The sequence below is a fragment of the Melanostigma gelatinosum genome, assembly GCF_949748355.1.
Source record: "Melanostigma gelatinosum genome assembly, chromosome: 23".
Classification (NCBI taxonomy): Eukaryota; Metazoa; Chordata; class Actinopteri; order Perciformes; family Zoarcidae; genus Melanostigma; species Melanostigma gelatinosum.
Window position 1 is genome coordinate 10,599,515 of NC_136656.1, and position 27,169 is coordinate 10,626,683.

The 27,169-nt window shown below is 44.8% G+C and overlaps 1 protein-coding gene across 3 annotated transcripts in view; it reads right to left on the reverse strand.

The window, feature by feature from the left end:
- mark2b (MAP/microtubule affinity-regulating kinase 2b) overlaps window positions 1–27,169 on the reverse strand; it is a 42,619-nt gene that overhangs the window by 2,840 nt on the left and 12,610 nt on the right. The window contains exons 2-20 of one of the 3 annotated variants that reach the window (XM_079295634.1): window positions 23,008–23,175; window positions 21,731–21,784; window positions 20,648–20,696; window positions 20,403–20,468; window positions 19,946–20,016; window positions 19,608–19,664; window positions 17,970–18,206; window positions 16,934–17,053; window positions 15,766–15,865; window positions 15,526–15,638; window positions 15,106–15,180; window positions 14,798–14,855; window positions 14,339–14,490; window positions 12,730–12,824; window positions 9,323–9,472; window positions 5,511–5,777; window positions 3,415–3,441; window positions 800–835; window positions 49–158 (exon numbers count right to left, since the gene is read on the reverse strand). In XM_079295634.1, the coding sequence (XP_079151760.1) occupies window positions 49–158; window positions 800–835; window positions 3,415–3,441; window positions 5,511–5,777; window positions 9,323–9,472; window positions 12,730–12,824; window positions 14,339–14,490; window positions 14,798–14,855; window positions 15,106–15,180; window positions 15,526–15,638; window positions 15,766–15,865; window positions 16,934–17,053; window positions 17,970–18,206; window positions 19,608–19,664; window positions 19,946–20,016; window positions 20,403–20,468; window positions 20,648–20,696; window positions 21,731–21,784; window positions 23,008–23,175 (2,005 nt within the window). Of the gene's footprint in view, window positions 1–48; window positions 159–799; window positions 839–3,414; window positions 3,442–5,510; window positions 5,778–9,322; window positions 9,473–12,729; window positions 12,825–14,338; window positions 14,491–14,797; window positions 14,856–15,105; window positions 15,181–15,525; window positions 15,639–15,765; window positions 15,866–16,933; window positions 17,054–17,969; window positions 18,207–19,607; window positions 19,665–19,945; window positions 20,017–20,402; window positions 20,469–20,647; window positions 20,697–21,730; window positions 21,785–23,007; window positions 23,176–27,169 lie in introns of all 3 variants that reach the window. The other 2 variants (XM_079295633.1, XM_079295635.1) reach the window with 2 other exon arrangements.

A 27,169-nucleotide genomic window follows, 5' to 3' on the forward strand; every position in this document is an offset into this window, starting at 1 on the left:
CCCTCCTCTGGACATAAACTCGACCCGTGACTGTAGAAATAAACATACCGGTGTTAACAGATCCTGGCGAGGAGTTGTTCTCGTCATTGTTGGAGGAAGAGGAGAGAACGCCACCCGACGTCTTCTCAGACTTGTCCACCGTGCTGCTCAACATCGACCTGGGTGAGGGATGGGAGGGTGAGGAAGAGGAGGAGAGAGGCGCGAGGAAGAGGGTGGCGAGGATAAGGAAAAGAGAGAAGAAAAGAGAAGAAAAGTGTGAGAATTCAGAGAATTATTTAAAAAGCAGAGACAAAAAGGAGGGAGGAGGAGGGAGAAATGGAGGGATGATTGAGAGGAAGAGGGAGATGATGAGGTCGTGAAAATGAATGGAGACAAAAAAAAGCAAAAAAGTAAATTTAAGGACCCCCGTGTGCATTTGTGTGCGCATATCTCTCCGATGTAGATTTACATCAGAGCGTGTGAGACGGTGAATTTAAAGTCTGCTTGCACACAAACACACATTTGGGTCCTTGAACTCTGATTAACCCCTCACACACACACATGCAGGTCAACCTCCACACCGGCACGCTCACTCTCGGGGATGCTACCATTCACTGCTGATCTCCTGTCCCCTGATTGGTTAAGCCGTTATATCACCATCACCAACCAATTACACCCCCCCCCCCCCCCCCCACCCACATTCACAACAAGCTCAGAGATCATCTACTGATTGGCTCCAGTCTACTGATCGGCAGGCGGGGTTTGTTTTTTGGTAGAGTCTGGGGGGGTTTTAGGGTTTTTTTCGGGCTCTGTATCTCACCTGCTCCCCTCATCCCGACCCTCTCCCTCATACGGACTCCTCGAGAAAAATCAACACAAGTTTAGTCTTTTTGAGGGCTAAGAAGCCAACAACTGGACTCTTACACAGATAGAGGGAGAACAAAAAAAATCAGCCGGCTGAACACCGTCGCGCTGCTCGCCGTGCCCGCCTGAATGTTCCAATCCAACCGAATATCTCATTTGCACTCCACCGACTGTTTACAATTTAAGTCCAGAGCCACTCAGAGGACTCTGCGGCCCACAATGCACCTCCCAAATGCCGGTCCACTGTGAGTGATAAGCACTGTGTCGCAGCTCCTCAATGAGGAGACGTCACAAGATGAGTTGAAAAGATGAGTCAATAAAAGGAGGCATTCATAAATTCATGACTCAGCGTTTGTATGTAAAGTCATTTTTAGTAACGACTCGTTTCAATGTTTTAAACATAACGGTCACTTATGTTGTACCAAGGCTCAGTAATTTGATAATCAGAATTGAACTCTTTCCAACCAGGACCAGAATGGGATGGCTTGCAATAGATTTGATTGGAACAGAATGAAATGATGGGAATGCGATGTAGTACGGAAGGGAATGCGAGATGGACCGACTCGGACCGGGACGGAATGGTTTGGAACAGAACGGTCGGCTCAGTGAGGGCGAGTCGTGCGGTGCGGCTAAAAAAGGAGGTTAGGCTCATTGTTGACCCCGGCACTGCATTTAAAAACCTCTATTAGTAACATTGGACCTACACACAGGACTGTTCAACAACCCGGTACAACACACATGTAACACACACACACACACGTTCTCTCTCATACCAGCAGACAAGACACACGTAACAGAGAAACACAAAGACACATGCAGACAATGGAAGGAAAGAGACACACATGACAAATTCAACAGTTTATGGTCTGAAATTCATTCGGTTGTGGGAAAGACAACATTTTCTGTTTTGCCCCATTTAAAAAAATCATGTATACCGGTAGTACCTTCTGCAACGGAAATATGGTTAAAGATAGAGCACATGGGGAATGACAAGTGGAAAACACAAGGATTCCTTAAATAATAAAAGGTGAATTGGTGAACAATGTAAAATGAAGTAATTTGTGCCATTCTGCATGCTCTGTATGATTCAGCTAAATATGCGGGGATGCAAAATGGCTCCCAAAGGAGGGGAACTACGGCATCAAAGGGCTGATAAGATTAGGTACTTCTACAGATGTATATTTTTGAGGCAGATTCATTATTTCTCCCTCTCATATTTCAAATGTAGTCACTGATGAGAAAGGCTTTGCTTCAGTATTACAACTTGTAACCAGCAGGTGGAGCAACGGTCCGGATTACAAGGAGAAGTGCTCCACCTGCTGGTGAACAGCAGACAACACGCTCTAAAGCAAGTGTGTGTGTGTGTGTGTGTGCATACATCAATGTAAGTGTGTCATCGTGTATTCATCTGCATGTGAGACAAGATGTGTGCTCATGTTCAGGTTTGTGTGCAAATGTGCATGAAGTGTCTTCTGTGTGTGTGTGTGTGTGTCCACAGCATAAAAAAGGTATTTTCCAGCCACAGTAGGTCAAAGCCATCCAGTTCTGTTGCTGCTGCTGTTAGAGAGCCAGTGCCAGAGTGAGAACAGAGCGATGAAAGAAAGGAAGAGTGCAGCCTCCAGAAAAAGAGTGCAGCCTGAGAAACACTGCAGCTCCGTCCCTCCCGGGTCCTCTCCTCCTCCTCCATCACAACTACCAACTACAGCCACGGACTTCTTATTATAAATCACTTCCCCCTCGTGGGGATCATCACAAACTTGCACCACAAAACTAGACACGCGTCTCCGGTCTCCAGCTTGATTTTAGTGACCGAACCGATAAACGCAGAGGTTTGGATGAGTGGTCGTTTGGGAGGTGGCGTTAGCTGGGATGATGGTTAGCGACATTTAACACTCCTGGGTTGAATGACACGGCTTATAACAGCGTAATAAGCTGAAATCTCCCATCTTCTTTGCTCTCTCATGTGCTTATGGATTTGGATTTTCTATTAACCTCAAAAGAGGCACAACATTACCTGTGTCAGAAGCTAAGAAAGGGTTGAGGGTAGAAAGGGAATAGTTTGATCTATTGCAACATCAAGACTCGACCTGAATCTGGGACGCTACCGGGGGATAAGCACTCACACGCACACACACGCTACCTGGTGAATATGAGGAATATGCATGAGGAGGAGGAGGAGGAGGTGGGTGGGAGGGACGATGTAGGGACAAAGAGGAAGAGGGGTGAGGTGTTATTGTGCCGCGTGATGATGGGGTGAGTGAGTTAAGTGAGTGGATGGGTGAGGGCGAAGTTAGTCAAAATGAAATCAATAAAAATATGGCACGCAACAACCAGAAGGCTCAACAAAAAAAGAGGCCAACCACAGAAAAAATAGGAGAAAAGATGAGGCTCAAGATGTCAACAAAAAGCTGCACGAAACACCAACAGGGGGAGGAAATATATATATATATATATATATATATATATATATATATATATATATATATATATATGTGTAAAATATATATGAAGGAGAGAATATACGTATATATATCAAAAGGGGTTATATTTAACGTTGGGGGTGTTGCCTACCTTCTCGGAAACCTGAACGAGAGATTTCTACAAAAACAAAAGAGGGATAAAGAAAGAAAGAGAAACAAACGTATATATAAAAACATAGATTCAGAGCGTTCCTGCAGAAGACAAGCTGCCCTCTGAGCAGCAAACTTCAAAGCACACTGTCCAACATGAGCCAGGCTCATTTTGAGACTGAAGCAGCAAGCACAACCAACATTACATAACCGAAAGGAATAACACAAAATCAGTGTTGAAATGTGAAATCACTGGTGTGAACAGACAATATTAAAACACACAACAGAACACCGTAGGAGGGGTTTAATGAGCGGTGTGGAAAAACAATTCTATTAAGAGAACCAGTTTGAACACACCCCCCCCCCCCCCCCCCCCAACAGCAGTCCTGGGTGATCCTGAAAAGAAGTGCTTGTGAGGTGAAAAGCTCAACTGTGACAACGGTAGTGAAAACCACCTCCTACACACAGACAAAGACACATTTCAAATGGAAACGACAGGTTAAGCAACAACGTAATCTCAAACACACAATGAGGAACTTAATCTGGCGCGCACACGTACGCACACACACGTACGTACGCACACGTACGCACACACACACGTACGTACACATAGACCGGAGAAGCGTCACTCTCCAGATCGAGCAGGAAAATGCAGTGGTGAGGTTATATGATACGTTAATAAAACACATAGCTTTAGTGTATATAAATAAATATATACGTGTGTGTGTGTGTGTGTGTGTGGTCAAACTGTACAACTGCAACACAATCTCTCTGTCTCCACCGCCTCTACTTCCTACAAGCACGCCAAGTTGTGTGTGTGTGTGTGTGTGCCAAGGTGTCCCACTAGCAGTATTTATAGTTGAGGGAAAAGTGATATCTCCGGTGTAACCATGGATACTGTCGCCACGGAGCTACAGTATCTCTGAGTGGGAGGCCTAGAGAGAAGATGTGCCTGTACCTCCGCCACACACACACACCACTTTGATCGTCCTCGATTTCTGTGGTGTTTAAAGCTAAAACGCCCAGAAACGCGAGCAGACACTCTTTTACCCACACACTTCATATTGAACCGCGAGAGCTGCTCGGTAACATGTGAACCTCACCTGCTCGCTCAGCTGTTCAGTATTTCATGGCTCACTTGGCCCTTCTGCTCTCCACCTGGCTCTTTCCTGCCACCTTTAAACCTTCACTTCCTGTCCCCTCCTCTCCTCCCCGTCTTCCATTCCTCTCATTGTAACACGTCAGCCTCGCTGCTCCTGCGTACGTCGCCACTGCAGTCTTTTACTTTTCATCTCACTCGGACTCAGCTGCGTACAGACGTAATCACCCTTCATACATGAACTGGATCAAACACTATCTGACCCTTTTTTTTATGGAACTAGTAGAAACCAATGGACACTGTATTGAAAGAGTTGGTTAATACTACATTACTCAGGTTGTTATAACCACGGTGTACTTTCTTAACCTCATTGTCTTTACACAGAGAAGCTACAACACTGATTCCACTTCCAGAGACAATTACAAAAAATGAAATAGAAGTCCAGCAGTGATTACAATCAGGTTCCCATAAAAGTAGTTTTACTGCTGCAACCTGCAGTGGAGGACGGAGACGAAAACTGGGCCAGACGTGGAACCAAAACCAAAATTACTCCTCAGTCACCACCGCTCCAAAACAAAATTATAGAGGAGACGCAGCTGTTGCCTTCCTCCCTTCCTCCCCCCCTCTTTCTACTCTCAGCAGAGTTACAGATCAGCACAAGTTTCGTGACGGGGATGAGAGGAGACCCAGTGATGACATGGACGTACGCTGCGTTATTCTCCAGAGGAAACGAGCATGTGAAATGACTCGTAACGTAAACCTAGCAATTTCCTCTATGAAGCTCAGACCTCAATACTCAGAAAAAGCATCAAACTGTACTTGTGCTGCAAAGTAGCTGGATAATAAATAGAACAGCTGCTACCACGACGGCACTGCACTGAGCTACAAACCTGCTTCCTCTGCCACATGTCCCGTCTGTCTTGCTACTACTTCTCAGGTTACAATCTTAAACTTTTAACCCTTCCCATTGTCTCCCGCCTCTCCTTTCTGCCACTCACCTGCGTACAAACTTGGATGTGAACTTGCTGAAAATCCCCGTGGCGCCATGCGTCCTCCGGGCCTGGCTGTTGCCGTGTGACAGTGACGGGGACGCGGGCCCGCCGGGGTAGGCGGAGCCCTGCTGGTCCCGGGCACCCCGCTGCTGGCCCGCGTGGAATGTGCTGCGGATGCCCACCCCTCGGGAGAAGTTGGTACGGTCCGACGCGGCAGCGCTGCTGATGTTGTGGGCAGATGGGGAGGCACCGGGCGCCCGCTGAGTCGGGGCGCTGTAGGAGGAGGAGTGGGAAGAGAGAGAGAGGAGGAAAATGGAGCGAGGGATGGTGAAGAAAAGGTGAAACAGAAGGAGGGGAGGGTGCAGAAGAGCAGAGGGGTCGGATGTGGAGAAGAAGAAGAAAGAGGTGTGAAAAGATTGGAGGGGGGATTGGGAAGAGGTTGGAAGGTGTGATGACAGAAGAGGAGGTGGAAATGTAGAAGAATTTCACAGGAGACAAGAGAAGAGAAAGCAGGAAATGAAGACGTATGAAAGAGGAAGAGTGGGGAGAATGGAAGGAACAAAGTGAAAGAATAGGAAGAAGAAAGTTATAAAAGAGGGGATGGGAGTGTAGAGGAGGGGGAGAGGGACAAACAGTTAGACAAGGAGAGGAAAATCATTTCCTTCTGATGTGCTACTTACCTCAGTGTAAGATCTTACAAGTATCTATGTCTGTTCAACGTCTGCTCGTCCTGATGTTTCAGATAATCCCTCAAGTCAGTCCAGTCAATAAAATCACATGAGGTCACTGACACACACACATACAATCCTCTTTACTTGGACCGTAGGGCAAAGCATCACTGACCTCCAGCTCACACACACACACTACTGAGTTAAAGGTTTACATTTGCTTTGTAATGTGTGTGTGTGTGTGTGTGTGTGTGTGCGCATCTTCCACGCCAGCGTGTAGCAGCAGTACACCTGCAGCAGACGGCCAACACAACAAACAGAAATGGCAAAAGCACACACACTGAAAGATAAGAAAAGGAAAATACAGTAAAAAAATAAATAAATAGCGTGTCATAAACACATGAAGTGGAATAAGTAGAACCGTTCCCTGTAGAGGGCTGCAATGGGACTGGGACACCACATAACAAATGTGGGTCGTCAACATTATCATCGCCTGACAAAATGTTATCTGTGAAAATAGGAAAGGCTGTAATTACTAGAATTAAGCATTAAAACCAATAAGCCAGAACATTCAGTTTCAGTTCATTTTATGTCTCTCACTTGTTCAATTTCAATCGCTCTCTTCTTACACTGGAAATTTAGTCTGTAGCAGAATTAGTTTTACCGATCAAGAAGGCGGGGCATCTTTTAAAGGCGGGTAGCTGAATAACTGCATCGTCGGTTACTATGTGCCGCTTGTCCCTGTGGGATGGGCTTAGGGTTGAACGGTGTATCTGCTGGAGCACGCAGGTCACAGATCAGCTGAGTCCCATGCAGACCTCGAACGCACTCAACACGACACAGAAAAAAGAAAGAGTCGTGAACCGCTTCAAACACATCCTTTGAGTTGATGTGTTGAAGTTGTGCACCGAGGACGAGATACACAACGACACAGCTCTTCTATGCATACGGGTTTAGTGGGGACCTCTGTGACATATTATCGTGATGAAGATGACTGGGAAGGACTACATGTTGCAAAGAGGAATAATATAATATCTTCTTCTAATGTGTTTCATCATATGGAAGTATTCCATAGTTACTTAAGGAAAAAAGAGCAGTAACAGGTGTGTTAGAAGGCGGTGTGGCGTGAGGTTTGTTGTACACTTTCTGTATTCATGGTGCAGCTGGTGATGATTTTCATGCTCGGCGTACTTGATTTGCGTATAGTAGACTGCACCTCTACCTTATACAAATGTGGAGCTGTCTGTGTTCATTACGGTACATCATGAATACTCAAAGCAGGTTTGTTTAAAATAATGGAAATTCATGAGAATGTGATTCGAAACTCATTTTCCAGAGGGGGACATGCTGTATAAAAAAATAAACTGGAATGGGTGGGACTTTCGGGGCACAGGCTATGTACTGAGAAAAAAAAAGGGGCCTATTCCTCACTTAGGGTACAGTCTATGTGTTGGAACGGTACCTTCTCTCCAGCGTTCCCAACCAGGTTCTGAACAGCTCACAGCTGAACGACGCATGCAACAGAACAAGACTTCAACATGGAGCAGACAAATGCACATACAGCCAGAGGTCCACCCCGACATTTCAGCCTGACATTTGGGGTGGGGGGGGCGGGGCTTCACAAGAGTCTAGTTGTCAAAAAAAAGAATGTGTGCGCATGTGTGTGTGTGTGTGGGGGGGGGGGGGGGGGGGGGGTCTCTGAGGCGGAAGTGAAATGCCACTTGCAAGTATTTAAGGTGGCAGAAGAACATATTTAAAGACCTACCACCACATATTGTGACACGTGGCTGAATATCAAAGTAGCCCATGAAGCAGACACCATCAAGCAGGCGAGCTCCACAGCACAGCAACACAACAAAGCACACACGCACAAGTGGAGCAGACAGCAAAGACACACAGATGACCAACGAGACACAGTTAGGTCATCGCTCCTGTTCTTTCATTCTCGGAGACGTGCAGCAGTGAAGGCAACGCTGACTGGACGAAGACGGGGTTCTCCCAGGCAACCTGTCAACTGAAGCGGCTCTACGTAACAGACCGAGGCTGCATGAGAGAGCACTTGCCAGCTGTGGGATCCTTAAAAAGGGACTCCACTTCTTTACACAGGATGGAAATTCACTTGTGCGAGCCAGGGAAAATCCTTTCGTCGACAAACGCAACATGTCAGAAAACCAAATAAACAAAACATTTCATTGTAAGCGCCTATTTGCATAACGTAGTGACCGGCGCTCTGTTCAAAACAGCACGATAGTGACGCCATCCAACCTTCGACACGCACTCTCAATAATGCAGCGTACAGCTTAGAAACTTACCTGTAAATGTCAACGTTAATCATTGAGGAATGTTTTTGTCGTTGTCAATATTACAACGTCTGTCCCTTGGTTGGTAAGCTACAGCAAACAGATCTCGTCTGTTAACATTGTGCCCCTGATGGCTTAGAAGCTAAAAGAGTCATTTTATCTTTAAAGACTTTTCTCGTTCTTTTCGTCCCTTTAGCAACAACATAACATGACCAGTAAATTAGGTTTTACTTTGACAGCCAATAACCAAGCCTTTATAATGGTCTGGTCTGTTTCTTAGCTATTGACACCCCTGCGTGTGGAAACCTGATCCCTGCTGGTCCATAGATGTCTCTTCTCTGAATTTGTCTGTTTCTTTCCTGTCAGACGTACAGCACAGTGAAGAACCGGCTCGTCTTGTTCTCAAGCTCCGGCCGCTCAGTTATGGCCCGCTGGGTAGTGGGAGGCTCGAGACCGACAGATTGGCCAAGACAAGGGGCGTCAACATCTCCACACTGAGCCGAGCGGCCTTCTGAGTTCCACAATCTACTTCCTGTCTGTTGCTAAGTAACTGTTGAGTCCATGACGGCTGGTCTCAGCAATGCTGCTCTCAATGGTCTCATGCTGTAAAAGGAATAAATATCTAAAAAAAAAAATATATATATATATATATAAAAAATATAAAATATAGTAGTCCCTTTAATCTAGCAGTGATGGAAGACCAATCATTTTACCCTCTCTTTATCTCTACTTCTTCATTTCTATCCATCGAGTTCTTGCGGAAAGGATGATCTGTGCTGAGTAAAGTGGTACGTGCTGAAAGGGGCTGTGAACATGTGTCCGTGAGTGTGAGAGTGAGTGAGAGACTTGCCTGGGCCGTGGTGCGTGCACGTCAGAGGGGCATGGATGATTGGAGGAGGACAGGGACTTGTGGTGGCGGATACGAGAAGAGGACGAGGTGGAGGAGGAGAGGACGGCAGCGGCCGAGGCAGTGGAGGCGCGGGAGCCTGGCATGTTTAGGCTGGGAGGAGGAGGGAGGAACAGGAGGAGTGCCCCGCCCAACGCACGCGCACACACACACACACACACATATATATATATGCAGACAGACCGAAAAACGTGACAGACGCAGGACAAACACACGTCACACAATCAGACATACACACGCGCGTGACACATACATTCACAAACACCGGGCGGGGTTTGTGTGTGGATGGGCGGGGTGGGGTGGGGGGGGTGAGGTGGAGCATGGTTAGAGGCAGCACTTATCAAACACGGTAAGGGGGGAGAGGGAGGGGAGGGGGGGAAGAGCGGAGGAAGTAGAGACAAAAAAGAGACAGAAAACACAGCAAAAGGACTCGAGCAAAGAGGAAAAGTTGGTATTTTTTGCCGCTAACGTTGCTTCATCGTGGTTCCACAAAAACAACAATCACAAACCACGAGTCAAAGGCTTACTGTGTTCCTTTGTCTTTTCATGTGAGATCCACATGAGCACAAAAGACCAACTTTAACACACACTTTGGCTCGAAAGACTGAAAACACACTCGAGGAATGTCAGGTTCCTCACAAATCACCACATAAAGACTTCAGACAACGCAGTGTTTCACTAGTGCTCCTCTGCAGGTCTAAATATCTGAAACAATATATTATCAACACAGTTTGAGGTGGAAAAATAACATTATTCTTACGAAGCCCTTTCATTGTGTGAAGTTATCTTTAAGTCCTTGCTGCTTCTTTCTCTTTTGTCATCTTTGTAAGAATTGTTCTCTACAAATAAAGTTGTATTATATTATGTATACAACATAAAGTTTTTTGTTTAATCACTTCATCAAGAAAATGATCTGCAGATGAATCAATCTTAAATTGCAACACAAGACATACAGTCAGAATCTGAATTCAAAGCATTTAGCGTTTGTTTTTTCTCAGGAGAGCAGGGCATGTTAGGATGCCGAGCTTCTCCGCGATGACACGGAGATGTTTGTGAGCTGCACTCACTGTCCTGCTGTGACATAATCACTCTGACCTGCGACCTCTGCGTTTTATGGATGTAACCGGTCTCGTGACGGGTTACTTCTGCCTGTCAAGTCCCTCACTTTCCCTCTCCAGGCCCTTCCTCTCCCTTTCTACTGCCAACAATCTAAACTAATACCTTACACCCATTAAGCTTATTGAGTTACTTAAGCAAAGAACGCTGGCTGTTTCCGAATCAGCACGGTTGCTACAGGCTACAAAGGTCGGCACATTACCGACAGCTCCAACTCGACTTTGTCCACACACAGAGAAGGCGACACAGTAAGAGACGGGGGAGAGCGGTACCAGAGGGAGGGAGATAGATGAAGAGAGAGCCATTCATAGAGATCAACCAAACAGCTGTTAATTACACAGAAAACAAACACATAGCTGAGAGAAACGCACGCTGCTTCTGACAGATTAGTACGGCTGGTGATGGAAAAACAACAGCATTTACTGGACGACCCGGTGTGTGGCAAGAGTTAGAGCATGTGTGACATGTATGTTTAAGCTTGTATGTGTGCAGCCTCAGTGTGTGTGTGTGTGTAGATATTCTTGTGTATCTGTAAGCCTATTAAGAGGCCAGTACAGAGATCATATAGAGGTAAGAGTTAATATTCCATCACAAGTCTTCCTAATCTCCTTAGAGAGAGAGAGAGAGAGAGAGAGAGAGAGAGAGAGAAAGATTAATATAAAGACAAGGAGGAAGCTAGGAGAGAGGGAAAAAAAGGAGTTGCCAAGAAAATGTGAATGACTTAAGATCCAGAGGGACGAGAGCTCAGACGCAGATAAAAGAACACCAAACGAAGAACATTAGAAGAACACAGAAAGGGAAAAAAGGAAAATTGGGGATCGGGAGGGAGTCTAACAAGTATAAAAGCCAAAAACGTCAAAGCATTAATGATGGATCAAATAAAGTAACTTCAAAATCAAAGCAGATGACAACCACTAAGTTAGCAAAGCTAATAGAACCACAGTGCTAAAACACACACACACACACACACACAATGCTGTCTCAAATGACCACATCGTCACTGTGCAGTGCTCAGTATGAAGGACGGTGACAAAAGGGAAAAACGACTTATCAGACTGACCAGCCTCGATAATATTTAATGTTGTGAGTCGTGCACTATGTTGGAAAATGAAGGAGTCATTTGAGACTGATTCATGAATAGGTAATAAAGCAGTAATGACAATGAACACTGCGTGGTAGCAGGGATTATGCTTTGGCTTAATGTTTAATGCTCGTGACGAAGCACACAAAGCATATGGCTGGTTAGGCATGAGGGATGTGGGTGTAAGTGTGGACGCTTACGAGGCGCATTAAGCGCCAGCGGCAGACGATCCCGCTCATCAAACTCGAGGACTAACGACGCATCGCGTAAAGGTGGGTTTTTAATGGCCTAAAGTGAGGAGGCAATAAAGCAACTCCAAAATGGACAACACGTCTTTGTCCATTGTTGAGTTGTTTAAATTTAGGAAGTATGAAATGAGAAAGGGGAAGAGGGGGGGGAATGTCACTCTTTGACATTTCCCAGTACAATTAAAGACGGGTGAAAAAGAGGGGGCGCTTGAGCTATAGCTAAATCCAATGGTAGACTTCATGTCATTTGTTGTACTATATTAATGCTTTTTACTACTAAAATATTATTTCCTTTTTGGTCTTTTTTTTTTTTATACCTTCTAAAACCTCTAACCGGCTATCCTTGATTTGACTTCGAGCATAAACTTTGATTAAACTACAAGTCAAAGTTCATTAGAAAAAAGAATATTTTACTAAAGGAACAGAAAGAAGGACAAGAATTTAAAGGACAAATGAGGTCTCCGTGTGTCAGCATATGTCAACCTGTGTGTGTCCATCGAACCCGGCCTCGGCTCTGACTGGCCGTCCTCAATCAGACCATCATGGGTAATCTGTAATCTACTGGGGGTTTGTCCTAAATTCTCAAGGGAGCCTGGTTTCCTTGTCCAGGAGGGCTCACCCCAGCCCCGGGGTAGCGCTGCGGGCCCTCCCTGAGCCAGCTGGCAGAGCTCCGGAGAGCACCAACCAAGGCCTGGGATCCAGTCATTGAGACAGCTGTGGGACTGCTTCATTCACAAACCATGGAGTGTGTGTTTATATTATGTGCGTGCTAGCAAAGAAGCAGGGTTGCCTCACTGTAACTACTTGAGTTGCTGATGACAAGAGAGAAAGAGTGTGTGTGTGAAAGCGGCTGTATGTAACTGCCCATCTTTTTAAAAACATCTCCATTGTATGTGTGTGTGTACCTGTCCTTGCCGTTCTGGATGCCCTGACCCAACATGGCTCTCTCCGTCAGAGGAGAGTTCCGACTGCGACCAGTACCGGTGGACAGGATGCTATTCTGAGGGGAGAGGGGCACAAAATAAGAAGAACGTTAGAAACATGGAAATGTTTCAGACTGAGGACGGTTAGCAGTAGTCAGAGGACGGAAATGACATTGGAGGTGACCAATTATTACTTTAACAGCCCCGAGCAAGCTTCCCGATCAGCACGGACAAATCACCTTAATTGCCTGAACATTAATTAAGTCTTCACTGCACAATCAATTCACCCCCCCCCCCCCCCTCCAGCATTATTTTGGGGGAATTGTCATTTACAGGCCCTGCACTCCCACACAGGTGTTTTCCATCACTCCGCCTCACACACAAGTTATCCGCCCAGAATGCGGTTGGGTGGAGCTATCTGGCTATTACACAATATCTGCAAAGTCCACATACTAGGTCATAAAAATGATAAAAGTCTAAGATGGCCCGCCCTAACAGGGTGCGACTGAATTAACAGGAGAGTGACAGAGATGTCAATCAAAAGCAGTCTGCACACGCCCACATAGTCCTGAGAGGAGGCGTCGTCGGGTTATGTTAAATGAAAACAACAGTGCAGGTGAACCAGGGAGACGGGACTTTAATTTCACGTGGCAGTCTACACACAATCTGTGTTTCAAATTATTTTGTTGTCTGACATTGTTGAGGACGTTATAATACAGCCTTGAGGGTTCTTAAGTGGTGCCTCATAAGGGGAACACAGAGCTGGGTGGTACTGAGCGGTTACAAAAAAGGCATTTTCACAGAAGACATTTTGATATGTCACTGTGGGAAAAAGCACAGGTGCAAATAAGAAATTGAATGATGGCTGAATTCCAATTAGCTGCTTCAGTGTCAGGTTCCTTGTGGATGCTGAGCTCACGGTCACACTGTTATGGCTTACTGGGACGTCGAAATACAGGAATAATTGACGCTACTACCTGGGCTTTTTGTTACTATGACAAGTCAAAGTGTCTGCTGTGAAAAAGAGACCAACAGTTTTGTCTCAACAATGTTTTTTGGGTGTGTATAATTAGTGCACTTCAACCAGACAAATATAATGAGTCCCAGAAATTGACATCCCGCAACTATAATGTGGTTGTGAGACAAAGAAAAACCCAGTCAGATAGCGTAAACATCACCAAGCATAACCGTGAACATGACGCACACTTCTACTGTCTTACACTATGAAAACCATCATAGTTATATGAGCATGTATTTCAATTAGTTGAATTAGTAACGAGCATCTGTTTTGATCTTTGGACCACAGATTAAGATAATATACGGCTGAACTTATCTTACACTCAAGACTTTCTGAATAAAAACTAGCTTTCAAATTTCTCTAGAATTTCCCAGCAGATGTTTTCCTATCAACCCACATCTGGACAAAGTTGCTCATGGTGGTTCCCTCCAATTGCAGTGTGTATTTAGTTTGTCTTTGTGGCTTTGTGCGTCTGTATTTGGTAATGACGGCGATGACGCTCTCATGTACTTTTTCATAGAAGCTTTGAGTGTTGCAAATGTCATGTCAGCAGCGTGGGTGTGTGGGTCTCACGGTGGAGGGCGTGGCGCTCTTCTTGCGGTCAGAGGGGACCAGAGGACTGGCTGGCACCTTGGTAGTAGAGCTGCCTGACGAACCTTTCCTCCCAGAATCCTCTCCTGCTGTCCGGTTGTCTGTTCGATCCCCCCTCTTAGAGTAGGAGGAGCCTAGAAAAAGACAGAGTGGGAGCGTATTAGAAAGGCCGTCACTTGCCGCGCTGTAGCCCGAGACATCTTCTGTCTTATCCCCATCCGGATAACAGCCTCTGAATACCTTTATTCAATTATTTACTTCACCTGCTTCAATGTGGCAGGACTAGAGACCATCCCAGTGTGCACCAAGATTGAAAACATATGATTCAATTTAAAAAGGTGTAAAAAATAGCTTTGTACGATCCGTCCACTTCTCGTAACCCTCTCTGACACACACACCAGCTTCGGCACCTTCCCCACACACACACACACACACACACACCGTGGTCGGTGGCTCTGCGGTTCTGAGGCTTCTGGTTGGACGACACACTGCGCTGCACCTGAGAGAGACAAAGTGCACGTGCAGGTCAGTGTGGTACTCTACATGTCAGAGCTGTTGGTCCAGTCACACAGGAAAGCTACAACACTGCTGGTTGCGTTGGTTCACCTGTACCTGTATGTAGGTCAACAGTCTAAAACCTCAAAATGAGCTACACCAGAGAAGACCGCCAAAGTGTCACTCGTGTCACTGGCTGGAGCTGGGAGACCTCGTTATGTGTTAGCAGAAGACATTATGTGTTCTCATTGTACCTTGTGGGGCGGGGAGGGGGCGTTTATGTTGCTTACATCAGATCCAGGCCGGGGCTTGATGCCACTTTCATCCAGCTGAGGGGGGAAAAAGAAAAACATGGAAATCTGGATACGAGTATCGGGAGGAGACGCAGAGAGACTGTGGTGAGGATACAGCAAACACAAAGGACTAAAAATAGAGCTTTAAAAAAAGCACAAATATATATAAACTTCAGAGATGAGAGCAAATTGTTTGTTGTGATGATGAAAGTGAAGCGCGACATTTTCTTGTACACATTGATGAACTCACAAGAGCTGATTTGTTTGACAGTTTCCTGTTTAACATCAGTGCAACTGCAGTTAAAAGAGCTCTGACAAACCAAGACTAACTGGCCTGGATGTGAAATAAAGGCGTGTAGGTGTGAGGAAGAAACCGTGTACCTCAGAGTTCCTATAGTCCAGTAGCAGGTACGCAGCCATCACATCATTGTACTTCTGGTTCACCAGCGAGTCCTGGATCTCCTCCTGAGAGAATCCCATCGTCAGCATGATGTCTGCACACACAAAAGCATAATTTGAATTCCTGCAGGTCCGTAACTCTCCTGAAGATGAATGTGTGTGAGAGGAGAAAAAAGAACATATTAACAATAAATACTTATTTTGGTGTGTTTCTGTTACTACCTGTCCTCCTGGGGTCTTTATAATCTGGCTGGGGTTCGATGTAGGGTTTGAGTTCTTCCTCCTCGTGCCCCACATTCATCCACCGGTCCCGCATTATCTGCTGCTGGGAGGAAGCCAACACAGACGAAGGGAGAGGGGAGAAATGAGATTTCAAATGCAACAGACGGGGCAAAGAGCAAAGGTTACGGAGCCAAAGAGGAGAGGAGAAAGAAGACTGAAGAGATTCGTTCAAAAGAGTCACCTCGGGACAAATTGGTGAACAATGGAAGGGATGCAGAAGTCCCATAAACTTGATGAGTTAATTTGACGTTATTCATCAGTTTGCTCCACTAATCTTAACAATTATTGAGTGATCAGCGGGATAAAAACTGAAGGGAAAGACTGAACCATATCAATCTGTTGGCTGCTTAGAAATGTAGAGAAACTTTAGGGTCGGTGTAAATGAAATAGTCACAGGACTAAATTCCAACACTAAAGCTAGAGTCTTCTTTCTATAATCATACAAGGCTGCCGTAACATTTAGTACGCCAAGAAGAGACTGGAGAAATGTGTTTCATCCAAACTGTTGATGGGAATCTGGTGCTCAGCAGCAGATAGTTATCTACCTTGTCTTCTTATTTTTTTGCTAATACCTTCCATATAAAACTAGTTCTGGTCCAATCACCTCTCAGTGAAACCACATATAGTAACTCATAACTCCCAAACTAACACGTGTTTACGATGTCTTTAAAAAGCACTTTACACTTCAGCAACAAACTCACATATAGCTGGTGAAGCGCGTCTGGGTCTACAGTATAGTACTGTACGTGCTACATACACCATTACATTAACAACTCAAAGACCAGTGGTCGAGCTATTCGGAGATGGAAAAGTTTCATTTAAGTTTTTGTCAGTCCGCAACTTTTTTTCCGAAATAAATATAAAGGATTTTAAATCAAGCGATCGAATGATTTTTCTTAATGAATCCAAAGCAGCTGAAATACATTTGAGAACAAAACAATAAGACGCAGTGAAGGCATTTTTAACACCATCCAGCTGTGTCTAACCACTGGTTTTTGAGCGATCATCGTGTGTGTGTGTGTGTGTGTGTGTGTGTGTGTGTGCGCGTGTGTGTGTGTGTGTGCGCGTGTGTGTGTGTTCGTGTTCGTATCAACAAAGCGCAGCGTACCTCGAGGCTGCCTCTTTTGGAGGGGTTCAGAATGAGGAACTTCTTGAGCAAGTTCTCACAGTCGGTGGACATGTAGAAAGGAATCCTGTATTTACCACGCAGCACGCGCTCCCTCAGCTCCTGGAGATGGACAAGAGCGTGAAAAAGTCAGCGGCAGAATCTGAAAATCCAGCTTCAAACATAAACACGATCCTGTAGGGGTCTTTAGCAACTTATGATTCTAATTTAATGAGACACTGGACAATAATGACTGCTTTTAACACTGCTGTAATGTATGTGACACGTTCTTTAGGAGCTCTCAGTACACCGTGAGGCATTGAATTAGCATAAAAATATATCTAATTAGAAGTGCTAGGGCTTATAAAATGACATCTGAAGTTGTACATTTTGCACTTTTTTGTCTGTGCATCACATTGACACATTTTACCTTTTATCATAGATATTCAAATCAGAAAACAGTGAGGCTCCCATCTGTTAAATACAGTCACACCAGCAATGCAAGTGTTAAACCAAACCACATACAGCAGGACGTAGTGCAAAGGTATACTGTACAAGCCTAAATATTAATATGATCACATTCAGTCATATCGCCCACTCAAAACGTGTCTACACTTCCAGAGTGACTCATGTTGGTACTGACTGAATGTGTGTGATAGGTGTGATAGGTGGAATGAATAATTGTGTTAAAACTATAGTTCACAGTGCTTCAACCCAACACGTTTCAGAGCCTGTTTGGTGCATAAAACCACCAAAACCCCGTTTGAAGACAAAGCACTTGGGTTGGCATTTAAATCACTTTTACACATTCACTCTCTCTTCAGCTTCTGCATTCTGCAGAGCAGAAGGAACAGAAACCGGCCTGACAAATATTACAACCACCCACAGAATACAGACATCCTCTTATGTAATGCACACACACACACACACACACACACACACACACACACACACACACACACACACACACACACACACACACACACACACACACACACACACACACACACACACACACACACACTCTCCTCTTCCTGACCTTAAGGTTCTGTCCGTCGAAGGGCAGCGAGCCGCTGACCAGCGTGTACAGGATCACCCCCAGGCTCCAGACGTCCACCTCGGGCCCGTCGTACTTCTTTCCCTGGAAGAGCTCCGGGGCGGCGTAGGGCGGGGAGCCGCAGAACGTGTCCAGCTTGTTCCCCATAGTGAACTCGTTACTGAAGCCAAAGTCGGCTATCTTGATGTTCATGTCTGCGTCCAGCAGCAGGTTCTCCGCCTGCAGACAGAGAGAGCGTTACATTATGCTATAGAGCTGTGGGATGTGAAGGGAAAGATTATTGATATGCTGGGATTCTACTTTTCTGAATCTTGTGCCAGGGAATGACACACAAATACTTCTGATATTTGAGATGGTCATGTGATGTTTCATTTTCCCACATACGGAAACCTTTTGCTTCCACGGGAAGAACAGAGCTACATAAAGTTTAGAGCTAGCTTGTACTAGAAAGGTGAACAAATAGGCCACCCTGTCATGCAGTGTCAGTGCAACAAAGACGTTCTCTGAAATGCAAATGAAGATAATATATTCCACAGACACATTTCTCTGGGGGGGAAACAAAACAACCCTCTGCTGGGTGACGGAGGACTTTTTCAGAGTGATGGCACGGGGCCGACAAGCAGCACACAATGGGCAAAGTGAGTTGCCACAATTTATTCCTGCGAGTGTGCGTTTCTATCCCGAAGCCTGAAGTGAGCCAGCGAGCAAGGAGGCTGGGGTTGCCTAGCAACAGGTGCGCTCTCCTTTTTACTCGCTCTGAATACTCTGTCGCGTCTGTGTGTGTGTGTGTGTGTGCACATCAAATACAAGACTGGCATCATGTCTAGGCTCTGACCTAATCAAATGAATTGAAATCATCTATAGCTTATCAACAACACCTCCAGTTGGCCAACACGATAATTGAAGTCCAGGAGCCGTTGGTATCGTCGACACAGCAGTATAAACTACACGTGGACCATGATTGCAGCCATGCTTAGTTTTTAAACCCCTCAGATCGAGAGTGGTTAGGGTAATGTGCAGGATGGTACGCATTACAGTAATGAGAACCGTCTCTCCTCCAGAAATCTTATTTCCCCCGCTGTCTATTTTTGTAAATGCCAACCGTCGTCTGCTAAAAGTAGAGAAAAAGTTTCATGACCTTGGTCAAAGCATTGGAAATGTTTATTATTGGGGAAAAAAACCCACTTTGAGATGAGAGGTTCCTGTATAGTTAGTGGAGCAGTAATCATGATAATGTCTTCTTGTCTACAGGTCGAGCTGCTGGCACAATAAGAGGATTTACAGCTCTGCATAATACTCAGAACAGAAAGGACCTGGAAGCATTAAACCTGTGTGTGTTTCATTTTTGCCACCAACTGATGTGCATCAAAGACAGCAAGGAAAATACATGGAGACAGAAGGAGAGGATCACCCAATAGGAGTATTGCATAGAAATACCGGTACATTGATGTGATTAACCTCTAGCTCGCATGGCCATGGGGGCAATGAGTTCATCTGAACAAGTCAAATCCTATGTGTGTGAGAGTGAGTGAGTGAGTGAGTGAGTGAGTGAGTGAGTGAGAGAGAGAGAGAGAGCTTGGGCTTTGACACTCAATGTAATTCAATAACGTGTGTTCTCACCTTGAGGTCTCTGTGTACTATACACTTCTGATGGCAATACTGCACCGCTGACACAATCTGGAGTGAGAAAGTGAGTGAGAGAGAGAGACAGAAAAGAAGTAAAAGACAGAGATTTCATCAGGAAGTACTAGGGATGCAAAATGTAAGTAATTCCCTTGACTGCTTCCATTTAATGATCACTATTAGATCATTAAAATAATAAAAACACTGAATGCATGTTTGTTTTTTGCTTTATACGCTTTTTAATAACATATATATATATATACATATACACATATACACACACACACACACACACACACACACACATATATAAATGCATTTTCTCCAACACACACCTGTCTGAATTTGGCACGGGCTTCTTTCTCCTTCATCCTGCCGTGAGCCACCAAGTAATCAAAGACCTCTCCTGGGAGACCAGAGAAAGAGCAGGAGAGACATTTTAGTGCTGGAACCTGATACTTGTCTCCTTAAAGCCGGAGTATTAAGTCAAGGGGACACTGACATTAAAAGTATTTTCCTTTAAAAACATTAAAATACAAATACTTAAACAACAACCTCCAATGTCAGTGTTTCTCAATGCAAAGGTGATATAGGTGGGCAATAACCAATAACCAAAGAGAACGAAACAAATCAAATAAAAACAGGATATTTGTATTATCCATCTTTTGGACAAAGTACTTTTTAGCCTGTACATAACAAGGGGAGGTAGTTCTTTCATTTGGGAACCATTTGTTTCGAACATACAGAGTGCCAAGCCTCAGGAGGAATGATTTCACAGTGACACGCACTCACCTCCACTCGCGTACTCCATTACCAGGTACAAAGTCTTCTCTGTCTCTATCACCTCAAAGAGCTTGACTGGAGGTGGAGAGAGAGAGAAAGGCAAAGACAGTGGATTGGAGGGGGAGGGAAAAGTAAAGGGAAGGATGGAAAGGTAAGAGTGAAAGCAAAAATAAAAGAGACAAGAGATTATTTGGATTCTGGTTGAACATATGACCTTAAAAGCACCAAGAAGTCTGGTGCTCAGTGTGACTCACCTATGTTGGGGTGATTCAGCATCTTCATGATCCTCACCTCCCGGAAGAGCTAGGAGAAAGGAAGTCAGATTTAGGTTGGTATATGTATGTGTCGATCAGAGTTGTAATCTTATTTGCGTCATTGCAAAGACTCCAGAATCAATATCAGTCACTTCCTGTTCACGGGCATATGGTTCAGTTTACTAAAAACAAACATTTCAAGCAATGCCAGTTACAAGCCCGAGGTCTGGCACCATTTAGGGTTTTGGGGTTCGGCTGTAAACTCTGACGTGTTAAGTCAAAGCACTGCGTAGTAATTCAATCAAGTCTAGCTCAGCGTCTCTTTCTGTGGTTAAGGCGTGAAGAGCGTTTGACTCATTGCTAATTACTTTCCTCTGACTCAGCAGATAAGGTCAAACTATCAACTATCAAATTATCCAGAAGACACACAGTGGACGGTGTAAACACTCTTAAAGTAACAGCTCAATCTGTCGTATTTACTCCGTCACAAATGTTTGTTCCATTCGAAAGACAACTTCTGTCTGAAGTAAATGCAACACACAGCCCGTCTCATCTCTCAGACCACCCCCCCCCCCCACCCCCGCCCGACATCAGAGGAATTATTCATACATTTTATTGAATTTATGCGTCGGCCCGGTCGGTGACTTTTCCATGTCTTTACATTTTCTTGTCTGCGTTGTGTGTATTCCTTATGTCTGTGGATGCATAAGTGTGTGTGTGTGTGTGTGGGCATATATGGTTAGAGAGTGTGCGTGTAAGTGGACAGACCCCACCCTGCCACGATCAAAAGAAGTAATTGCAGCTTGTTTCCTGTAATTAAAACTCTCTCTGAAAACTAGACCACTTCAGACAGACGGAGGGGGGAGAGAGAGCGAGAGAGAGAAAGAGAGATGGACAGGGGGAAAGAGAAAAGAGCAAAAGAGAAAAGACACATGGGGCAGGAATGGTGACTTGAAAATGACTTCTGAGAAAAGGGATAAGGAGGACTGAGGTTTGGATTTTGTGCCTGCCTGTGTGTGTGTGTGTGTGTGTGTGTGTGTGTGTGTGTGTGTGTGTGTGTGAGAGAGAAAGAAAGAGACCCACCTTCTGCAAACTGGAGGAGTTGAGCTGTGTCTTATCAATGATCTTTACAGCCACCTAGAAGCAAAACATGTATTATTACACTTTTTATTCATTAATCACAGTTTGACGCATCTCGCTCACACAAAGCTGCACAGTCACAGCCGGTGACCACAGCACACAGACAAAAATGATACAATCTCACAAAATTAAGAGATAAACACAATCACAGCGGGCCACAGTTGCACGATAAGGCAATATATAGACAGGGCTGAAGCATGGTTTATACCCATGCCATAATGAGGTCTATAGTTCATAATCCAACAGTGGGCACCGACAAGGGAGGCAGAGAGATAAGGAGAGAGAGAAATAAGAAGGAGGAAAAAAAAAACTAAAATAGAAAAACAGACTGATGGGAGGGGTTCAAAGTGAGAGATGTAGAAAAAAAGGGAGATGAAACGGAAAAAGAGCAAAGAGGACGCAAAGAGAAAGGCGAGGGAAACGAAGAGCAATGTCTGAACATGGACACAGAGAAGGGACATCTACTTTTTTTCTCCCATATCCGTCTTTCACTGTCAACTAACTCCTTTCTTCCACTCCTCTTTCTGGTTGTGCTCGTCTGTCTGACTCTTTCATGCCCTCCGACTCTCCCTTGTTTTCTTTGTGTGTGTGCGTGCGCGCGTGCGTGCGTGTGTGTGCCAGCAAGTCACATGGAGTGTTATCAGGGTGTCAGGCACAGAGCTGTCACACATTGACAGCCCGCCCACCCCTCTCTAGCGCTCTCACACAGACCCAGAGTGTACTTGACTGGGCCTCAGACAGACCCCAGCATGGGCTCACTGCAGACACAGCTTTTCCCTTAAAGGGACAGGCCGCGGCATTACATCACATCTGGAATTCACAATGAGCCGGAGACATTTAGGCTTCTCTGTTCTAAGCTGACAATGGCGATATAATCTCCCGCAGCAGATGCACCGTCTCCAAAGCCATGCGAGTCCAGGCTCAGACCGGACCTACTGTCTGTCACAGCATGAGCCCGCCTCTATCCTCAGGAAGCAGGAAGGAAGATTAACGTTTAGTCAAAATATTCACGGATTTCTACTTATTTTACCATCTTGGCTGATTAGAACTAGACACTGGTTCCCTAGTCGCAAAGTCAATGGGTTTTCTCCAAAATGTGACTAAAGTGGCTTAAAATAAAAGTCTAAAGTTCAGAAAGTCAGAGCAACTCCGTAAGTGACCAAAGGATAGATTAAATCTATCCACTGTGTGTGTGTGTGTGTGTGTGTGTGCGTGCCTACCTCTTTTCCGGTGAGGACGTGTCGTGCCAGCTTGACCTTGGCGAAGTTGCCTTTGCCGATGGTTTTTAGCAACCGATAGTTACCAATGTGCGGCTGGTCATCTGATGTGGTCGTGGCAACGGAGTTCCGACATCGCGGCATGCTGGAGCGACCAGACGACTTGGTCTCCTGAGGAGAGAGAGGAGTCAATACGTGAGCGTCGGAGCACACGAGGGCTGGAAAGTGAGCGGTTTCTCCTTTGTCAAACCCTTATCCGCCCTCACAAGCGTTGACTATCCTGCGATTAAATGTCCCATCGATACAGACATTTATCTCTTAGGGTCGTAGGGAGTTTCAATCATCCACATAAGTGGTACGACATCACCAAAAAACTGAAAAATATGCTTCAAAAGAAAATGAGGATGGGTAACTCTATACCACCTCATCAACACGGCCTCTTAGAGAGACAACGCCTTTAAAATATAACATAATGTGCCAATATATCTTTAAAGCATAAGGTCTGAGGTTCGGTTTTGTTATTGATACTACTATTATTAATACTCCTAATCGGTTCTTCAATATATTGTTTGTATTCAGAACAGGATTAGAACTGATTAATATTTTAAATACAACCAAATGCTGTTTGTAGAGCAGCAACAGTAATGTTTACAACAGCAAAGTCACCATATAAACTCACTAATGTCTCAATGAAAACAGTCAGACTATTTTTAGAAACCGTTAAGGAGAAAGACATCAGTCAGTCTCATCCTGCCCTCCCTCTGCTGAGGTGATTCGCTGCCTGCTGGTACGAGGAGGAGGGGCTTCCTTATTGAACAGATGTATTGATTACGTATGAGAGACTGCAGCATCATCATAAACTACATCGAAACATTAAAGAGGATCTATAAAAGAACCGGTAACTGTGGAGCTCATCAATAATACAGAATATGATCATTTAGACCTGAAGCCTGTAATATTTGGGTATGAGCACATGCCAGTGAGAGCCACTACCCAAACACCGAAGCAGTTTCATAACAACGGCTCTCTTTTGTCGAGTCAAACTCAGCTTGGTCTTGAGTTTCCTATAGTTACTGCTTCACTATGGGTAATGTTTTACAATATTCATCACTTGGTAAGATATTGGTATCGGGCTTCAAGAAATAATACTGTAACCCTAGTTCATTCACTGTATCCGTGTGACTTTACTTTGAGCCACCAAGGCCAGAAGTTATTTTAATAATCTCTTTATATGGTCGTGAGGAGTAAAATTGCTTCCGTTCATCTTGCAGCAGACAGTAGGTCTTTCGAGTCACACACACACACCCACAAAAAGAAAACAAAACAAAACCTTGCTGTGCTGGCAAGTTTTGCATGGTTGGCAACTGCGATTGGGTTTCATCTCCAGGAACTCTGTGTGTGTGCGTGTGTGTGTGTGTGTGTGTGTATGTATGTGTGTGTGTGTGTGTGTGAGATCTAAGTAGACAGGTGACGGGGATCAGGGTCAGCGGAGAGGACGGCTGGCTCCAGGGTGACGAGAAGCAAACACACACACGGGCTGCGACACCAACACACAGATACAAGAATACACACGGCGGTACAAACCACACACACACCTCTTGGAGATCTGACACCGATGAAATTCACACCGCTGGTGCGGCGCGAAGAGGTTCACACCAATCATCCCTTTCTCTTGTTCTCATGTAATTCACCTAATTATCACTCTCCAGCTTGAACAAATTAGAGGCCGGCACTGTGTCCCAAATAACCGACAGACCACCATTTTTTATCAACATCTTCCTCCCGCCGTTAACATATCTCAGCCACGGGAAGACAGGATACCGTGATCATTGTGTTTGTGTGTTTCTTGCTCCAGATGGTACGATCTAACGTCTGTGTCTGTCCCCCCCCCCCCCCCGACACACATCCTCATGCTGACAGTGCAGACCTGCACAAAGTGTAATAGGCCAGATTAAGCTGTAACAAAAGCGGGGGACCTGGGATTAAAAACAAATGACAGTTACATCAAACCCGGAGGACACGGGAAGGTCCTTATGTGGCCCCGCGTGGGGGGGAAGCTAATCATTTGTATTTTTGGATCATGTGGGAGAGCGGGAAAGGAACAATATGTCAGATGTGGACACTTTTCAAGACAATGAGACCCAATCGGACCACACAGAGCCGAACTCTTGGAGGTGATAAGATATCCTATTTGGTTTGTTTTGATGGAATTGAAACGGTGTGGGAGAAGATATGCAAGTAACGCAATTTACACATGAAAAGCCAGAATACAAAAGTTTAAATAAAGTATTTAAATATATATAGTATACCGAGAGAATGTGACACTAAGACTGCATTACATAAATTAACGTGTACATATGTGCGTGACCAAGACTTGAAACAGGGAAGGTCTGAAAGGAAAGAACTTGTGGATAAAAGGTCATGACGTGTAGCTATGCGTCCTTATTTTCACAACCATTTTAAGTTACAGTCGCACCAAAGTGGAGCTGACACAAAGTAGCCTCCAGAATTCTAAAAGAAGTCCGTTTCTACTGCTGGACAAATGCTTTGATACACTTGGAGACGCCGGTGTTGAAAAGTGACTTCCTGCTCTGCATGTAAATATGTCTGACTTCCTGTCGAACCTGATTTCTCAGAGTTAACTGGTTTCTAGCAGGCTGACCGACAGGTGAAGCCATCAGCAAAGAGCCTAAAAACATCTGAAGCACTCTGTGTTTTGGGTTTGTGCTGATATTTGGGAGGCAAATGTATTTTACAACATTAGCTACGAGTTAGGCAACTTTTCAGAGTTATGTTCTGAACACAGAATATAAACAAACGATTAAACTATGATGTATTATTAAGCTGTATACAGCCTGATTAACAAGAGAGTTAAAGTCAGGCCAACCGTAGATGTATCATTTGAAATGGGCCAGTCTGTACCAACTCAGTGTTACTGTACGACTGAGATGAAGGTGAGAAGAAGTCTTCCGTTAACTAGAGCTTAAATCGATCCAACCAGTCAGCAGGCCTAACTTTATACGTAGTCGTGTACAGGGACCATCGGTCAAAGTAAAGTTGAAATAAATTCAAGCATTTTCCTCAGACTTCTTTCCTTCTTCAACCCTGTGGTCTTCCTTCTCTCCTATCCTCTTTCATGTCAGACTATTTCCGTCTTCTGATTCTTCCTTTATTTTTGGGCAGCTGCAAGCAAGGCAAAGCCCCCCCCCCCCCCCAGCATATCCAGCTCCCCTCAGCTATAAATATAGATGTGTTGGAGGACAACAAGTGACATCATTGTTTTGTTCTCACATTACTGGTGTGTGTGAATACTAACTTGAGACTACACAGTGTAGAAAAGGAGTAGAGGATGTTCATTGGAGCCCAAAGATACATACATGTCAACGATCACATGACCACTTCAAAATCGGGGGGGCAGTGAGCAAAGCTGCGCAAAAGTAGCAAAGAAGTTTGGCCGTGTGCAACGGCACCTCAATTATTAACCTGCCAGTAAAACTGATACACGTGTTCATGGATTGTATTTGTTAAACATCTTTGCAAGTTTATCAGTCCAGTACATAGTGTAGAGCTGGTTCCATGTTTAATATTAAAAATAAAGATTATAATCTACAAAACATTCCTGGCCAACACATAAATCAGCTGCCTTCTTTGTACGCTTATTTAAAAATGACAAGAAACAAGTCTTATATCTGATGTGATTCTAATTTTACAGTTTACAGAATTGACTGTTTACATACTTTTTTCAGCTCAGTTTTTGATTTATTTCCCATTTCCGTGCCGCATTTGTTTCAACCACAACCATCATTCAACCCGAGTTCACCGGCTACCGTGTGATGCCCGTCAGACTTCATCGTGTGGAGAGACCATTAGTAGTAGTGTTTATATCCGGCCCAAAAATTCAGACCCCCTCCCAACACACACACACACACACACACACACACACACACACACACACACAAAGTGAAAACTCGCCAACAAGATGTTCACAGCTGAGAGCCATTTACTGCCACACTGCAAACACAAGCATGTGTATATGAGCGCGCGTGCGTGCGCGCGCACACACACACACACACACACACACACACAAAAATGTCGTCAAAGGAGAGAGGAGCTTAAAAACACACTTTGGAAAATGAACATGACAAACCGGGCTAAGCTGAAACAA